A 15,228-nucleotide genomic window follows, 5' to 3' on the forward strand; every position below is an offset into this window, starting at 1 on the left:
CTCCCTCCTTGCTCACATATCTCAATTATAACAGGTATGGGACCCATTTTCTGGAAACCCGATATCCAGACAGCTACTTGAACCCAACTAAGATATCATTAATCTTATTGGAGGTAAAACCAGCCTATTGGGTTTATTTCCAAATTACAGTAGATTCCTTATCCAGAAAGCCCCAGGTCCTGAGCATTCTAGACAACAGCTTCCATACCTTGTTTGGACTAATGTTTGGACTTATGAGAGATGCTATGCAAAACATGATCATATTCTATTGATAAACATACTATATATATATATATATATATATATATATATATATATATATATATATATATATATATATATATATATATATATATATGTATATTTATTGTTAATAATGGTCAAATGGTTCAAGGGACCTCTGCCATTGACTCCTACATGACTTCGACAGTTTTCTGATTCAAGCTAATTCCAGGGTCAGGGTATAATAAATCTTGAAAAATTCTATTTTTTTTTAAAAAAGATTTTTGCTTGAAAATCAAATTGAAAACTCGAAAAACAGAATTTGACCCTTAATAAATCTGCCCCTTAAAGTTAACGTGAAGGTGAACCACCCCTTTAACATATACAGTTTGTGTGTGTATAATATTTTCACAGTTAATAACTCGTGAAAGGGTTTTAAATGGCAAGATAAAGCACTAATGAGAGCAACCTAATGTACTGAATTTAATTTTAATTTGCCTTCGAAATATTAGATTTGAGCAGAACCACTCCCAAATCAGGTCTCAGTGGGAGAAACAATTTTAGAACCCGCACCCCTTACTGTGCTCCCAATCAAAGTTCAAAGCTGCTCAGCCCATTATTTATTTCCTATTTAATTTACTTTCCGTGCACAGAAAGGAGCAGCTGCTTTAATGGGAGTTAAAAATGGGGAGGCCAGAAAGGTCAGAGAATGTTAACTTCATGGAATTAATGCTTTAATTACAACTTTTTACTTTTTTCTGATTGTCCTGACGTGTCTGTGTTTCTAGTGCTTTCTGGACTAGTATTTAACTTCGCAGTTTCCATGGCTTTACAGAAAAGTAAAATAAGCCCAGAATTTACAGTGCAGTTGTGTATGATCAGTCATAAATTATCCTTGATGATGTGTAGAAACTACAAATAGAATAAACCTTATTAGGGATGCACCGAATCCACTATTTTGGATTCGGCCGAACCCCGAATCCTTCGCGAAAGAACCAAATCATAATTTGCTTATGCAAATAAGGGCTGGGAAGGGGAAAACATTTTTTACTTCTTTTCGATTTCCCTCCCCTCCCCCAATTTGCATATGCAAATTCGGATTTGGTTCGGCCGAATCCTGCCGAAAAAAGCAGAATCCTGAACCGAATCCTGGGTTCGGTGCATCCCTTAACCTTATTGAGATATTTGAGTCCGGTGGCTCACAACCTAGCTTTGTGTCATTGAACAGATCATTATCACATATTTCCAGAGAGTCATCTAACAAAGGGAACCCTAAAAGGAGACCTGTCACCTTAAAGGAAAAATATACCCCAAAACGAATATTTAAGGAACAGATAGTTTATATCAAATTAAGTGGCATATTAAAGAATGTTATCAAACTGGAATATATATTTAAGTAAATATTGCCCTTTTACATCTCTTGCCTTGAACCACCATTTTGTGATGGTCTCTGTGCTACCTCAGAGATCACCTGACCAGAAATACTGCAACTCTAACAGGAAGTGATCACCTGGCCAGAAATACTGCCGCTCAAACTGTAACAGGAAGAGGAAGAGATCACCTCACCAGAAATACTACAGCTCTAACAGGAAGTGATCACCTGACTAGAAATACTTCAGCTCTAACTGTAACAGGAAGAGGAAGAGATCACCTTACCAGAAATACTACAGCTCTAACTGTAACAGGAAGTGATCACCTGACCAGAAATACTGCAGCTCTAACTGTAACAGGAAGTGATCACCTGACCAGAAATACTGCAGCTCTAATTGTAACAGGAAGAAGTGTGGGATCAAAAGACACAACACTGTCTGTTAATCGGCTCATGTGACCTAACATGTACGTTTTGTTTGTGTGCACAGTGAATCGTACGATCTCAGGGGGCGGCCCTTATTTTTTAAAATGGCAATTTTCTATTTATGATTACCCAATGGCACATACTACTAGAAAAGTATATTATTATGAAAATGGTTTATTTACATGAAGCAGGGTTTTACATATGAGCTGTTTTATGCAATATCTTTTTATAGAAACCTACATTGTTTGAGGGGTATAGTTTTCTTTAAGGAATAATTCCAAATCCTATTTTATATAGGACCACTCCACCCCCAGATCGAAGAAATGACATGCACAGGTACAAACTAGTGGGGGGAGGGGTGCAGAGCGGGATTTGCCCTGATGCAGCAGCACTGGGGGGCCCAGACACCCCCAGTCTGACGCTGGTCCTTAGCATCATCCCCTGACACTGTGCTGTGCATATACTAAGTATGGCAGAACACAAGGGGGTATATTTATCAAAGAATGAAGTTAGAGATTGCCACAGTCCTCTAGAGTGAAATACCGCCACTCTCCATTCATTTCTATGGGACACTGAAAGGCGTATTTATCAAAGGATGAACTTTCACTTTCATCCATTGATAAATACTCTTTTAAAAATCCCATAGAAATGAATGGAGAGTGGCGGAATTTCACTCTAGAGGACTGTGGCGATCTTAAGTGACTTGTCCAGGGTCACAGACATAGGGTGCTGGATATCCCACATCAAAGGCTGATCATATGAGCTCTAGGCCCATTCCAAACAGTGTTCAATTACACCTGGATATGCACAGTCTGCACTACGGGGATTTAGAATCATGCAACAAGCAAGGCACGAGGACATGTTTTTGGCTAGGCAACAATAGGATTACAAAACACTTTCATCCATTTGGCATTAACATTTTCTTATGTCTTCTCATAACATGGATGTAATGTACAGGTATGGGATCCGTTATCCAGAAAGCTCTGAATTACAGGATGCCCATCTCCCATAGACTCCATTTTATACAAATAATCCAAATGTTCAAAAATTATTTCCTTTTCCTGTGTACTAATAAAACAGTCGCTTGTACTTGACCCCAACTAAGATATAATTAATCCTTTATGGAGGCAAAACCAGCCTATTGGCTTTATTTAAGTAAACTTAAAGAGGTGGTTCACTAGTTGTTTTCAGACAAATCACCAGAAATAACGACTTTTTCCGATGACTTTCTGTTTTCTATGTGTCACAGTTTTTCTAGTGTTGAAGTGTTAAGTGTCATTGTTCACCTTCTAAAGCAGCTACGGGAGGGGGGTCGTCGACCCTGTAAACTGTTCTAAATCGATACATTTAGTTGATACGTTTCTTATCTATGTGCTGAGCAGAATCCCTGGGTTTCATTACAGGCAGCTGTTAGAATTGATACAATAGTTGCTAATACTCCAGAGATGCTGCCAAGAAATGTGTCATCTAAATGTTGCAAAACTGTAACAGTTTAGAGTCTGCACCTGAATTACTGAGCTGCCAGACTCAATCAAACACAGGGACATTCAACTTTAAACTTAGATTTTGGAAAAACAGTAAAAAATAAATAATGGAAAGTAAATGAAAAAAAGTCTATTTCTGGGGAACAATCTGAAAACTGAACTGAAAAAAAGTGTTTGTAAGGTGAACAAACCCTTTAAGGTATGACGATCCAAATTACGGAAAGATCCGTTATCCAGAAAACCCCTGGTCCTGAGCATTCTGGATAACAGGTCCCATACCTGTACTAGATAGAGTCATGCAGTGGGTTTGGTACCTGTAGAAACATGGGAATTTGTAGATGGTGGAAAGGTAAATGCAGGAGTGAGTGGGTAGGAACAAGTAGAGTCATGTCAGGTCTCATAAACCATAGAATAAACCAAATAATAAGGCATTTGTGTTCCTCTTCCTACTTTCTGTCAACCCTCAGATAACTTCCCAATACTTCCTATTAGGGTAAGCAGTGGGTACAGGGTCAGGTTAAAGGTAAAGCTGTTGTGGGTTGGTCAGCAGGTAACTAAATGGGATAAAAAATTAGTAGTAGCAGGGCACTCAAATATTTAAAATAGGGATGCACCGAATCCAGGATTTGGTTCGGGATTCGGCCTTTTTCAGCAGGATTTGGATTCGGCTGAATCCTTCTGCCCGGCTGAACCGAGTCCTAATTTGCATATGTGAATTAGGGGCAAGGAGGGAAATCGTGTGACTTTTTGTCACAAAACAAGGAAATAAAAAATATTTTCCCCTTCCCACCCCTAATTTGCATATGCAAATTAGGATTTGAATTCAGTTCGGTATTCGGCTGAATCTTTCAAGAAGGATTCAGGGGTTCAGCCGAATCCAAGATAGTGGATGGATTCGGTGCATCCCTAATTTAAAAAAATGATTTTTATTGCATATTAGCCCAACACATTTTAACCACACAAAAACATTAGGGGATGGCAAAATGCAGTAAAAAATATGAGTACAGGGCCACCCAATAGGACTCAAGCAGGTCTCTCCTATGAACGTTAACTCCAGAATAAACAACAAGTTGTACCTTAAGCACAGGCTGTACTGAGGGCAGAACACACAGGTGTACCGAAACCAGGTTTGGCAATCGGCTTCTCGTTTTATCTCTTTCATTTCCACCACTGAGAACAGACGAAAGGAATTGAATCTTCGAACAGACACTTTCTGGAGACTGTCGTCCAAGCGCTCTTTTCTAAGGGCCTAGTAAACAGGGGAAACGGAAAAAAAAATCAATAATAGAGTTTGCTTTGGGGTGGCATTACCAGCTTTATGGCACTTTTTCTCAAAAGTCTATTGACCCAGATCAAACACGGTTCCTCAGATAGGGGATAAAATATTTTTTCTTTTATTTCATTTCTCTGAAAGCAGTCGGCAATGGCGTAGTACAATAGTTACAAACTACTGATGCGTTCTGTGATCCACATTGGTCACTTCCTCAGAGTATGATCACAAAGTACAAAAAGCACAACTTTTTAAAGACATTTTTAAAGGTGTACTCACCCATATAAAAATACAACAACAAAATCTTTCACTTTTTAGTACATTCTGGAGAAGTTTAATACTACAACATTGAATATCATATCATATTAATATGTATATACTCAAACAATGTGGGCGTGTGTGACTCCCCCCATTCACTTCAATGTAATCTATTTTTTTCTTTCTAAATGTGACACACATTCTCCACATCTAAATCCTCTCTAACGTCTATATAATAATATTTCTAACTACAGCCATTATCTATTTGATTTCTGCCACTCTTTCAGGTGTCATGTTTACCTCCTGAACAAAACACATATTAGGTCTGGCAACAGTAAAACGATACATCAACATCCTTATTCATCCTTAAAGGGATACTGTCATGGGAAAAAAACATTTTTTCAAAATGAATCAGTTAATTGTGCTACTCCAGCAGAATTCTGCACTGAAATCCATTTCTCAAAAGAACAAACAGATTTTTTTTATATTCAATTTTGAAATCTGACATGGGGCTAGACATATTGTCAATTTCCCAGCTGCCCCGAGTCATGTGACTTGTGCTCTTCAATCACTCTTTACTGCTGTACAGCAAGTTGGAGTGATATCACCCTCCTCCCTTTTTCCCCCCAGCAGCCAAACAAAAGAACAATGGGAAGGTAACCAGATAACAGCTCCCTAACACAAGATAACAGCTGCCTGGTAGATCTAAGAACAACACTCAATAGTAAAAACCCATGTCCCACTGAGATACATTCAGTTACATTGAGAAGGAAAAACAGCAGCCTGCCAGAAAGCATTTCTCTCCTAAAGTGCAGGCACAAGTCACATGACCAGGGGCAACTGGGAAATTGACAAAATGTCTAGCCCCATGTCAGATTTCAAAATTGAATATAAAAAAATCTGTTTGCTCTTTTGAGAATTGGATTTCAGTGCAGAATTCTGCTGGAGCAGTACTATTAACTGATTCATTTCGGAAAAAAAAATGTTTTCCATGACAGTATCCCTTTAAATTTTAAATAATATTAAAATGTACCTTTTAAACTAGTAAACAAAAATTGCAAAAAATTACACTAAATTGGATATTGCTTCATATCAGCGGTGACAATTAGTTGTTGACTATGCCTCTCTAGAACTGTGGCTCATGTACTAGTGAAGTGCGGGTCAAGAAAAACTCAACCCACACCCGAACCTGTGCCCACACCAAGCTTCCACCTCCATTTATAGACCTGCCCCAGCAATGATGTCACAAAAGGGGCAGGGCGGGTGCCTATAAAACCAGAAGCCAGCAGTCTAAGGTGGCAGGGTGGGAAAACAGGCAGAAGAACTCAACATGAACCTGCCTGTGACCTGAAAACGGTGCATCGAAGTTGGGTAAACCCACGAGCCCCCTCCAGACAACCTACTCACAGACATCTTGGCAAATCTAGATATCTATCAAGCAGGTTAGGAAATTGGATTGGATGAGGACCATATTATATCCTTAGACTATTAAACAAATACAGACGAATATCCAGTGATGGTAGTGATGTGTAACAAGGTCAACTTACCAGTATATTTAATTGAACAAGAAACATCTCATGCGTTTCATGCCTTATGGGCACTTAATCATAGGCTGGACTCCTTAGACCTCCATTATGATCTGATCATTAGCCCAGGGGTCAAGAGATCCAACAAACCTGTTTTGGCACAACATGTAGATGGCCAGAATTTGGCAAAGATTTTTGCTAAGCAAGTGTGTCTTTATCTGCACAGTTTAAGGCAAGGCTGTACAGGTGGTGCCCCCCCCAGTGACTGTTTTAAAGGAGAAGGAAAGTCCTGCACTTGGGGGTGCCAAATTAGGTCCTCCAACATGTTCAAATAATCTGCCCTTTTCATCAATTCATGGAAAAATCTGAACAGGAATGCCTTGCACTTTTGGGGCTTTGTAGTCTAATATTTATCAGGACCACTTTATTCTAAATGGAATCCAAATCCCCGGGTAAAGGCTTCCTGGCTTTTCCCACCATCCACTTCTACTACTCACCCCAGTGGGGCAGAATCTTAGTGTGCAAATCTTTGGTAGTTCTATGTGGGTCCCGGCTGTGTCCTGTTTAATAGACTCTTCATTTTACCCACTTAGGATATAAGAAGATTTTAAGCAAATTACTACTAATGCCTTTACCCAATCATTTCTTGCGAGTATAATTGACTACCAGATGCACTAGGAATTGGAGTGCAGACTTTTATATATTATAATCCATTACCAGAGCACGACTGAGGAAGAGACAACCATTCACTTTCTAAGAGAACTGCTAATCGCTGACCAATGTTTTCTAAGTTGGTGCACATAATTTTAATACATTTATAAACACTGTGGGTGTAAATAAGCACAAAAAAAAAAAAACTAATAATGCGTGTGCAATAAGTTTATTTTAAATAATGCACTATATTATTTTTATCTATTCCCCCTTAAAGTGTACCTGTCACCTATACATAAAAAGCTGTATAATAAAACTAATTTGCAAATTAAACATGGAACCCAAATTCCTTTTTTCATTAAAGCATCCATACCTGTTGTAAAGGAGTTTAAATATCTGAGCTGTCAATCAAATATTACCTGCCCCGCCTCTATGCCTGAGGCATAGAGGTGGGGCAATCAATTACTTTCACTTTCTATTCAGCACTTTCTATTCAGTCACTGCTCTCCTCACATTCCCCCTCCCTCCTAACACTCTTTAAATTGGTAGGGTACTGTGCATGGGCATTAGGTCCCCCATTCTGGTGCATACATAAGATTTTGGGTGTGATACACAATTTGTCTTAATAACAGTGTCCACAAAATGGCGCCTGCCTGCTGTGATTGTGTAATTCCAAGACTGAAGGAAGCAAAATGTAAATAATAAATTATTTTGCTCAACTAACATGATAGAAAATAATTTGGAAGGTCCCCCCTTAATGACCTATGGTCTTTGAGGTATACAGCAATCTATTTGTGGAAAGTATCTTTTGAAGCCGAAACGCAGGCGTCAAGTCGGATGCAACGGAAAATAAGGTAAGCAATAGCAATGTGTTCATCAGTCTCGGATGAACGCTGTGACAAAATCCGACATTTTTATTTCGTAAGGTGGCCATACAGACCGAATCAGCAGCTTATTGGCCCGATCGATATCTGGCCGAAAGTCGTGCAGATGTCGATCGGACGGGACTAAAAATCCCGTTGGATCGCAGCCGCATCTGTTCGTTGATGCGGTCCCGCGATCCGACTGCCCGTTAGCCATCGTTAGGGCCCACGATCGAATCAGCCCGATATTGCCCACCTCAAGGTGGGCATATCGGGGAGAGATCCGCTCGTTTGGCGACATTTTACATTATTTTCTGTTGCATCCCAACTTGGCGCCTGCTGTTCGGCGCGTCGGATCTGCCAGAATCGCGTTGAAGACGCTCGTGTAGTTCTGCCCTTATTGGGGAGACACTGCTTTTATTGAGATTCAACCTTAATGTAATGAACAGAATGTAAAGCCCTCGGCAAACGCAGACGCGTCCTTTGTCTCTTACGCTTGTCCTGTTGTATATTTGTATTTATACGGCGCTATTTAGGGACACAGGAGGGGTCATTACAATAATAAACACGAACAAATACAGTTGCATTAATAGGATTAATTAGGAGCAAAGTATTAAAGAGAAAGGCGCCACCTGGCCCATAGAGCTTACAATCAAACATAAAAACAGGAGGAAGTGTCTGCCTTTCCCTTCTCTGCATTTACACCAGAGTTACAGCCAAGCATCGTGTTATATAAAAGCAGCAGACCCAGTACCTGTCCCAATAGCTTCCAGCGGGCTCTGGCGTCTCCTTGCGCAGCTTTACTGGGAACAGCCATTATCCTTCCACACGCTGCTCCCGTCCTGACACTATTCCCAAGCGGCACCGAGCTCTCCATTCCCTCCCCGCCGCTCTCCGTGTCCTGCCGGTCACTTCTGTCTCATGCCGGGTAATAATTCTCCTGCAGGATCCACCTGTCACCGAGCCGCTTCCGGAAACAAAGGACACGTGACATTGTACCGCCCGCCTCTCAAGCACAATACAGCCAATGATAGACCGAGGCTCCTCTGCTGTCAGCAAGTGCGCGGTAAGGCGTATTCCAGTTGTTACGTCATCAGAGCGCGCATGTTTACATTGGCAGTACCACGTGGGTAACTTCATCTAACCCAGCAAATTACCCCTGTTCTCTTATTTGTCACAGGGACCCAAAGTATGTGGAGTTCTCGGTTGTCTCCCTCTCTCCAGGCGACACACACATCAGCACTGAGTGACACAGTATAAATGAGGATCTCCTGACTGTTTATTGACTGTTTGCAGCAGCAGCATCAGCAGCACTCCATTGATTATGTGAGGTGACATGTTGGAAACATAAGAGAAGATGATGAGGAATTTAGCTCAGCAGGTGGGACTGTTTGTGTGCAGGACCAGCTCTGGTACAAGCGCTTGGAATTCAGTCATTTCAGCCAGTTATTTCAGTGCTGGGATCACAAGTTATTCAAGGAGCACAGTTTATCGGGGATACAAAGCTTGGCAGGTAAGTATTTGATACGGTGTTTGTATCGATTTATAGGGGTTCATTTACTAAGTAGCGAAAATTGTCCAGCGACGGCTTTGCACCTATCGCAACACTTCTAGGGTTGTCACCCAGCCGGTAAAACACCTGCCAAGGCCGGGGCTGGTATTACAATGTAACGGCAATGTAGTTGCTGGTAATTTGTAATACCCTTAACAAAGCCCTTGGCCCTCCTTATAGTTTCTTCCTCTTCTGCACATCGAGCGACGTGGCCTTGCCCCTTTTTGCATCATAGTCCGCCCCTTTAGCACCCACCCCTGGCCAGTAAAATGTTTTGGAAAAACTATCTTATTCTTAAAGTTTATCGAGATCTTAAAATCATTTTACTGGGGACACCCAATAACATCTAGAAGTGGTTCTGTCCTATCTATTTAAGTTATTTCATGCAGCACAAGTTCTTGGGTTCCTGAGAAATTGTCTCAACTAGAAAAAGCTACCTAAGTACAATGAGCCTTTCCCAGCACCTAAAGTTCTATTCGTTCCTAGATTAATCAGCTGTATGCTTAGTACAGTCTCACACCAACATTGCATGAGATTTTTGCTCACATTGTTCATTATGCAGAGCCACAGTTCCATATTATTGATGATTTTGCTCCATAGAATACAGATCAGCTTGGACATGATATTAAGAAGCAGAACATTGTGCTCTATAGAAAAACTTATAAAAAGGATTCAAAGGCAAAAATAAGCCATAATGACCATCATTTGCTAAAATAGGTATGATCTACTCCAGTGCAGCAAAAGCAATCTGTAGTGACCAATTCAAAGTTAGGCTTGATCCGTCCTGCGTTCAAAAACAAAAGTAGTAGGGATGACTTTACTGTAAAAAAAAAACACCAGCTTTCCAATGTCTGTTATGTTACCTCCTTTGTAAAAAAAAAAAAAAAAAGCCCTATTGGCTTCTACGGCAGATATTATTTGACTTTTGCTGTTTTGATCATTTATGACGGTCCCTACGCTTAACCTCCCAACTGAAGCCCAGATCGCACTGAGCATGTGCACAGTCTTGGTCTTGCAAAGATGTATAACAAAGTTACAAGATGACAGCCCCCTGTGGCCAACTTTGAAAACATAAATCATTTGTTTGATTAGGCTTCTGGTGCAGTAAGTTCATGTTTATGTTTAGTATACAAAATACAGCATTTCTAGCCTTATTCTATTTTAGACTTTACTTCCCATTTAAAGCTACAGTATCTAATGAATTAGCTTTCAGTATCCTATAGCAACCATTAATATATGGTTTAAATAACACATGGATAAGAAGCTGCATAGACTGAGCTCCCTGGAATCACTGTGTCGGAGACTCTGTCTAGCTCTGCTCCTGGTACTGCTAGGTAGGGCTGAGCATCAAATCTTGATCTCCTCCAGTCTCACTGGGTATTGGGATCTTGTAACCTGAGTCCGTTATATGAACTAAAGGTTGCCTGTGCTTTCATATCTTTATTGGGTAGTCAAAGTGTGTGATTGTGGCCCTGATGTAGGCAGGACAGTGGGAATGGTCAGGGAGCGGGCAGGAAGCATTTCTCTACAGGGTCCATATCATTTTAAGGTAACATTTCCAAGTCATGTGAAAAATCGGGGGCAAATTTCGAAATCTCAGCTCAAAGTCAGTAAAGCTTGATGAGTGCCTAAATGTTCTTTCAGTCAGAACCAACGAAGCGCTTAGAAAGCACTCTACAGATTTGGAACCTATTATCCAGAATGCTCGGTATCTGGGTTTTTACAGATAAGGGATCTTTCCATAATTTGGATCTTCTTTTACTAGAAAGGATTCTGAACGTTAACAGGAAGATTTATTAAGGGTTGAGTTGTGTTTTCCACAAAAAATTCGAGTTGTCAAGGTGATTTTTCAGACAAAAAAATTATACCCCGACCATGGAAATTGCTTGAATCTGAAAATACACCATCTAAAACCTGTCGAGGTCACTTAGGAGTCGATTTTAGAGGTCTCTTGAACCAAAGGGTTTCACTCAAAAAATCAAATACTTGGAGAGGTTCAAGTTTTTACCCGAGGAAAACTAGATTAATTCAAGTTTTCGGTTGTTAACCCCAAACTCGCTGATTCTGTTTTTTTTCCATTCGAGTTTTTTCTTAAATTTTTTCTTTAAGTTTTTTCTTAAATAAGAAACCATTCAAGTTGTGAGTTCAATCAAGGTTTTAAAGAGCTCACATAACTCTAAAACTCTGCCTTTGATAAATATCCCTCTAAATAAAGCCAATAGACTGGTTTTTCCTCCAATAAGGATTAATTATATCTTAGTTGGGATCAAGTTCAAGCTACGATTTTATTATTACAGAGAAAAAGGAAATGATTTTGAAAAATGTGGATTATTTGGAGTCTCTGGGAGACTGCCTTCCAATAATTCGGAGCTTTTACAGTTAGAGCTGCAGTATTTCTGGTCAGGTGATCTCTTCCTGTTACAGTTAGAGCTGCAGTATTTCTGGTCAGGTGATCTCTTCCTGTTACAGTTAGAGCTGCAGTATTTCTGGTCAGGTGATCTCTGAGGCAGCACACAGACCATCACGAAATAGTGGTTCAAGGCAAGCGACGTAAAGGGCAAGATTTACGGATATATATATATATATATATATATCAGTTTGGTAAGATTCTTTAATATGCCACTTAATTTGATATAGATTATCTGTTGCTTAAATATTCATTTTGGGGGTATAGTTTTAGGAGAAGAAAATGACCACATTTCAATTAGATTAAAACACAGCAAACACATCTCTGGAACAAGAAAAATCTTCACTGGACAGTTGTTAAAAAAAAAAAATTTCTTTTGGAAAACTGTCTCCGATAATTAATAATTATATTACATACACCTCGTCATTTTACATAGCTGTCAGACAGACGCAGCCTTTAATTGGACAGTAGTCGCTTCAAGCTGACACAATTATGTCTGCCTTGCTCAATTATAAACCTGTGGAGATGAAGTTCTGGGCTTAATTACATTTAATACTTACAATTCTCGGCTTGATTAAAGGCAGATTTATTCTGCCTCTAACATTCTAGCTCATCAATAAAAAAGAATAGCCGATTATTTCCAACTTAGTCATTGTTTATCCTTCTCTTCTTGTGAAATCCACTAGAATCAACTCCAGTTTTGTTGAAAACAAGACCCATTAGCATTAGTTCTGCATGGAGATTTAAAGGGAATAACTTTTTTGCCTTCTAAAAGAAAACGTCATTCTAAGCAATTTTGCATTACACATTCATTACACATTTTCTATGGTTTTTAAGTTATTTGTATATGTATTGCTATTGAAAGCAGTGTTTGTCCCTTTCTATTCTCTGCACTGGTGGTTCAGACTGTTGATACAATGTAATACGAGGCAGCTGATTTACAGACCTGCCTGTTGCTGGGGAACTAGGGACTTTTGCAACATTATTTAAAAAGTTAACCAAGAGTTAAGCAAACGCTGCATTCAATAATAACTGTTTTTACAAATAGCTTTAAAAGCACTGGAAATTTGTAATAAATGTATATTGGAAAATTTCTTAGAATTATATTTTCTCTTGTTTTAATTTTTGGTGTTGACTTGCACTTTAACCAATAGCATCCTGTAAAGCTGTTTGATGCTGTGGTATGCTGCTTATCAATAGGTAACAAATTGGTAAAACAGTCACGCCTAGCTACATTTAAGGGATTCTGTCACAGGAAAATATTATTTTCAAAAACATCAGTTAATAGTGCTTCTCCAGCAGACTTCTACACTGAAATCCATTTTTCAAAAGAGCAAACTGATTTTTTTATATTTAATTTTGAAATCTGACATCCCGTGTGCCCCTAGTCACGTGACCAGCAGCCCATCAGCAGAACAATGGGAAGGTAACCAGATGACAGCTCCCTAATAGATATAAGAACAGCACTCAAAAGTAAAATTCCAAGTCCCACTGTGACACCTTCAGTTACATTAAGTAGGAGAAATGGTAGTTTATCTGAAAGCAGTTCCATAGGGCAGCTCTGGCTATTTCTAAAAGCACAGGACCAGGAAAAATTACCTGAGATGCACCTACACACCAATATTACAACTAAAAAAATACATTTGTTGGATAAGGAATTAAATTTTATATGGCAGTGTGAATTATTTGCATTGTAAACAGTGTCATTTAGAATAACACTACACCATAAAAATCATGACACAATCCCTTTAACTTTACAATGGTTTGTTGTCAAGTTCTTACATTTATACTAAAATTGTATTATTGCTCTTATGACGTTTTATGTTTTACTGACAAAGAATCATAGTTCAGATGTTTAAATACTGGCCAACTGCACTCCACTGAATACATTCAACTTGTATAAAAGTCCCAATTGAACATCTCAATGCCCTAGAGGACAACTTTGTCTGCACTTGAATGACGTAGTTGGCCAACCTAAATATATTGTAATATATAAACAAACAATCCTTGTTTTGTTTAAAGGGTAAGGCATTTGTTTTAGTAGCTTACCGCTCACAATGTCTTAATGTCCTTAATATAGTGATAATGGGTTGAGTGCAGAGGACCAAAATAGTTGTCCATAGGTGCAATCCACAAGAAAACCAAAATAGTTCCCTCCAAAAATCATTCATTGTAGTGAAAAGTACAAAAATGTATTAAGATGGTAGACAACGACCTAAACTGGCCTTTGGCAACTATTCTCTCTTTCTTTTTGGTGCAGAGGACTTCTTGTACTTGGGAAAACTTTGTCTGGACAACATGGTCTGGCCTCCAAAACATGGAAACTTTGAATAACTTCCAGTCTAAATTGGGACATATATGTAAAGATCTGCTCACTTGTCCAGTCACTGCCAAATTGAAGTGTTTTCTGGAATTGTGAAGTTTTTTCAGGCCTGGTTTCGAGGCCAATGGACCAATGATCTTCTGCCTGGTTTAGGGAATATCTAAATGAAACTGATATGATTTCTGGGCCATTAAGCTGCTTGTATAGTCAACTGGCAATGAACATAACCCTTGTCTAGGAACCTTTTACACTCCAATGTGCCCAGGCTTTTCCAGTACTTCAACAAGCTTATTATTTAATAGTGCAACAGAACCTATTCAAAGGAAAGGCCTGCATTGCTGTAGAAATAAGTCAAATCAACTGGACTTGCTGTGGGTTTTTTTTTCTCTTGAAGACGTTTCACCAGTCATCCAACTGCCTTTCTCAATTCAGAAATTCACGTACAAGTTTAAGGGTTTTCTCATCATATTGAGTTGCAATATGTTTGTGAAGATTCTTAATTATCCAGGTCATGGTATATCTGTAGAAATAGGTCAAATCAACTGGATTTGCTGTGTTTTTTTTTTTCTTGAAGACAATTCACCAGTCATCAACTGGCTTTCTCAATTCAAAATTGGCTTTTATATTTCTCTTGTTTTTACATTTTAAGCTTTGAACATTAAAAAAAGTGCAAGAATATAAATCAGGTCCCGTCTCCCTATTTTATTTTGTGCGACGGGAAAACAAATGAGGCGTCTAAGGCAAAAACTGGTTGCCGGAGGGATTCGGTCAACGCCTCCCAGACGAGCCTTTCTTTTGGTATTTTTCAAAGCCTCTCTAATCAGTCACAAATCCTTTAAACAGCCTTCAGGTAACCGCTCTGTATTATTTTGAGAAC

General features: G+C 39.2%; 2 protein-coding genes across 2 annotated transcripts in view; one reads left to right on the plus strand and one right to left on the minus strand.

The window, feature by feature from the left end:
- The window catches only part of camkmt.L (calmodulin-lysine N-methyltransferase L homeolog), a 213,712-nt gene extending 204,689 nt beyond the window's left edge, over positions 1-9,023 (minus strand). Inside the window, 2 exon segments of the mRNA NM_001092078.1 lie at positions 4,578-4,750; positions 8,824-9,023. Coding sequence (NP_001085547.1) covers positions 4,578-4,750; positions 8,824-8,946 — 296 coding nt within the window. The 5' untranslated portion in view covers positions 8,947-9,023.
- Positions 9,024-9,225: 202 nt separating this feature from the next.
- Positions 9,226-15,228, plus strand: part of prepl.L (prolyl endopeptidase-like L homeolog) — a 29,899-nt gene continuing 23,896 nt past the window's right edge. The window contains 1 exon segment of the mRNA NM_001174028.1: positions 9,226-9,582. Coding sequence (NP_001167499.1) covers positions 9,427-9,582 — 156 coding nt within the window. The 5' untranslated portion in view covers positions 9,226-9,426.

The sequence above is a fragment of the Xenopus laevis genome, chromosome 5L, assembly GCF_017654675.1.
Source record: "Xenopus laevis strain J_2021 chromosome 5L, Xenopus_laevis_v10.1, whole genome shotgun sequence".
NCBI classification, from domain to species: Eukaryota; Metazoa; Chordata; class Amphibia; order Anura; family Pipidae; genus Xenopus; species Xenopus laevis.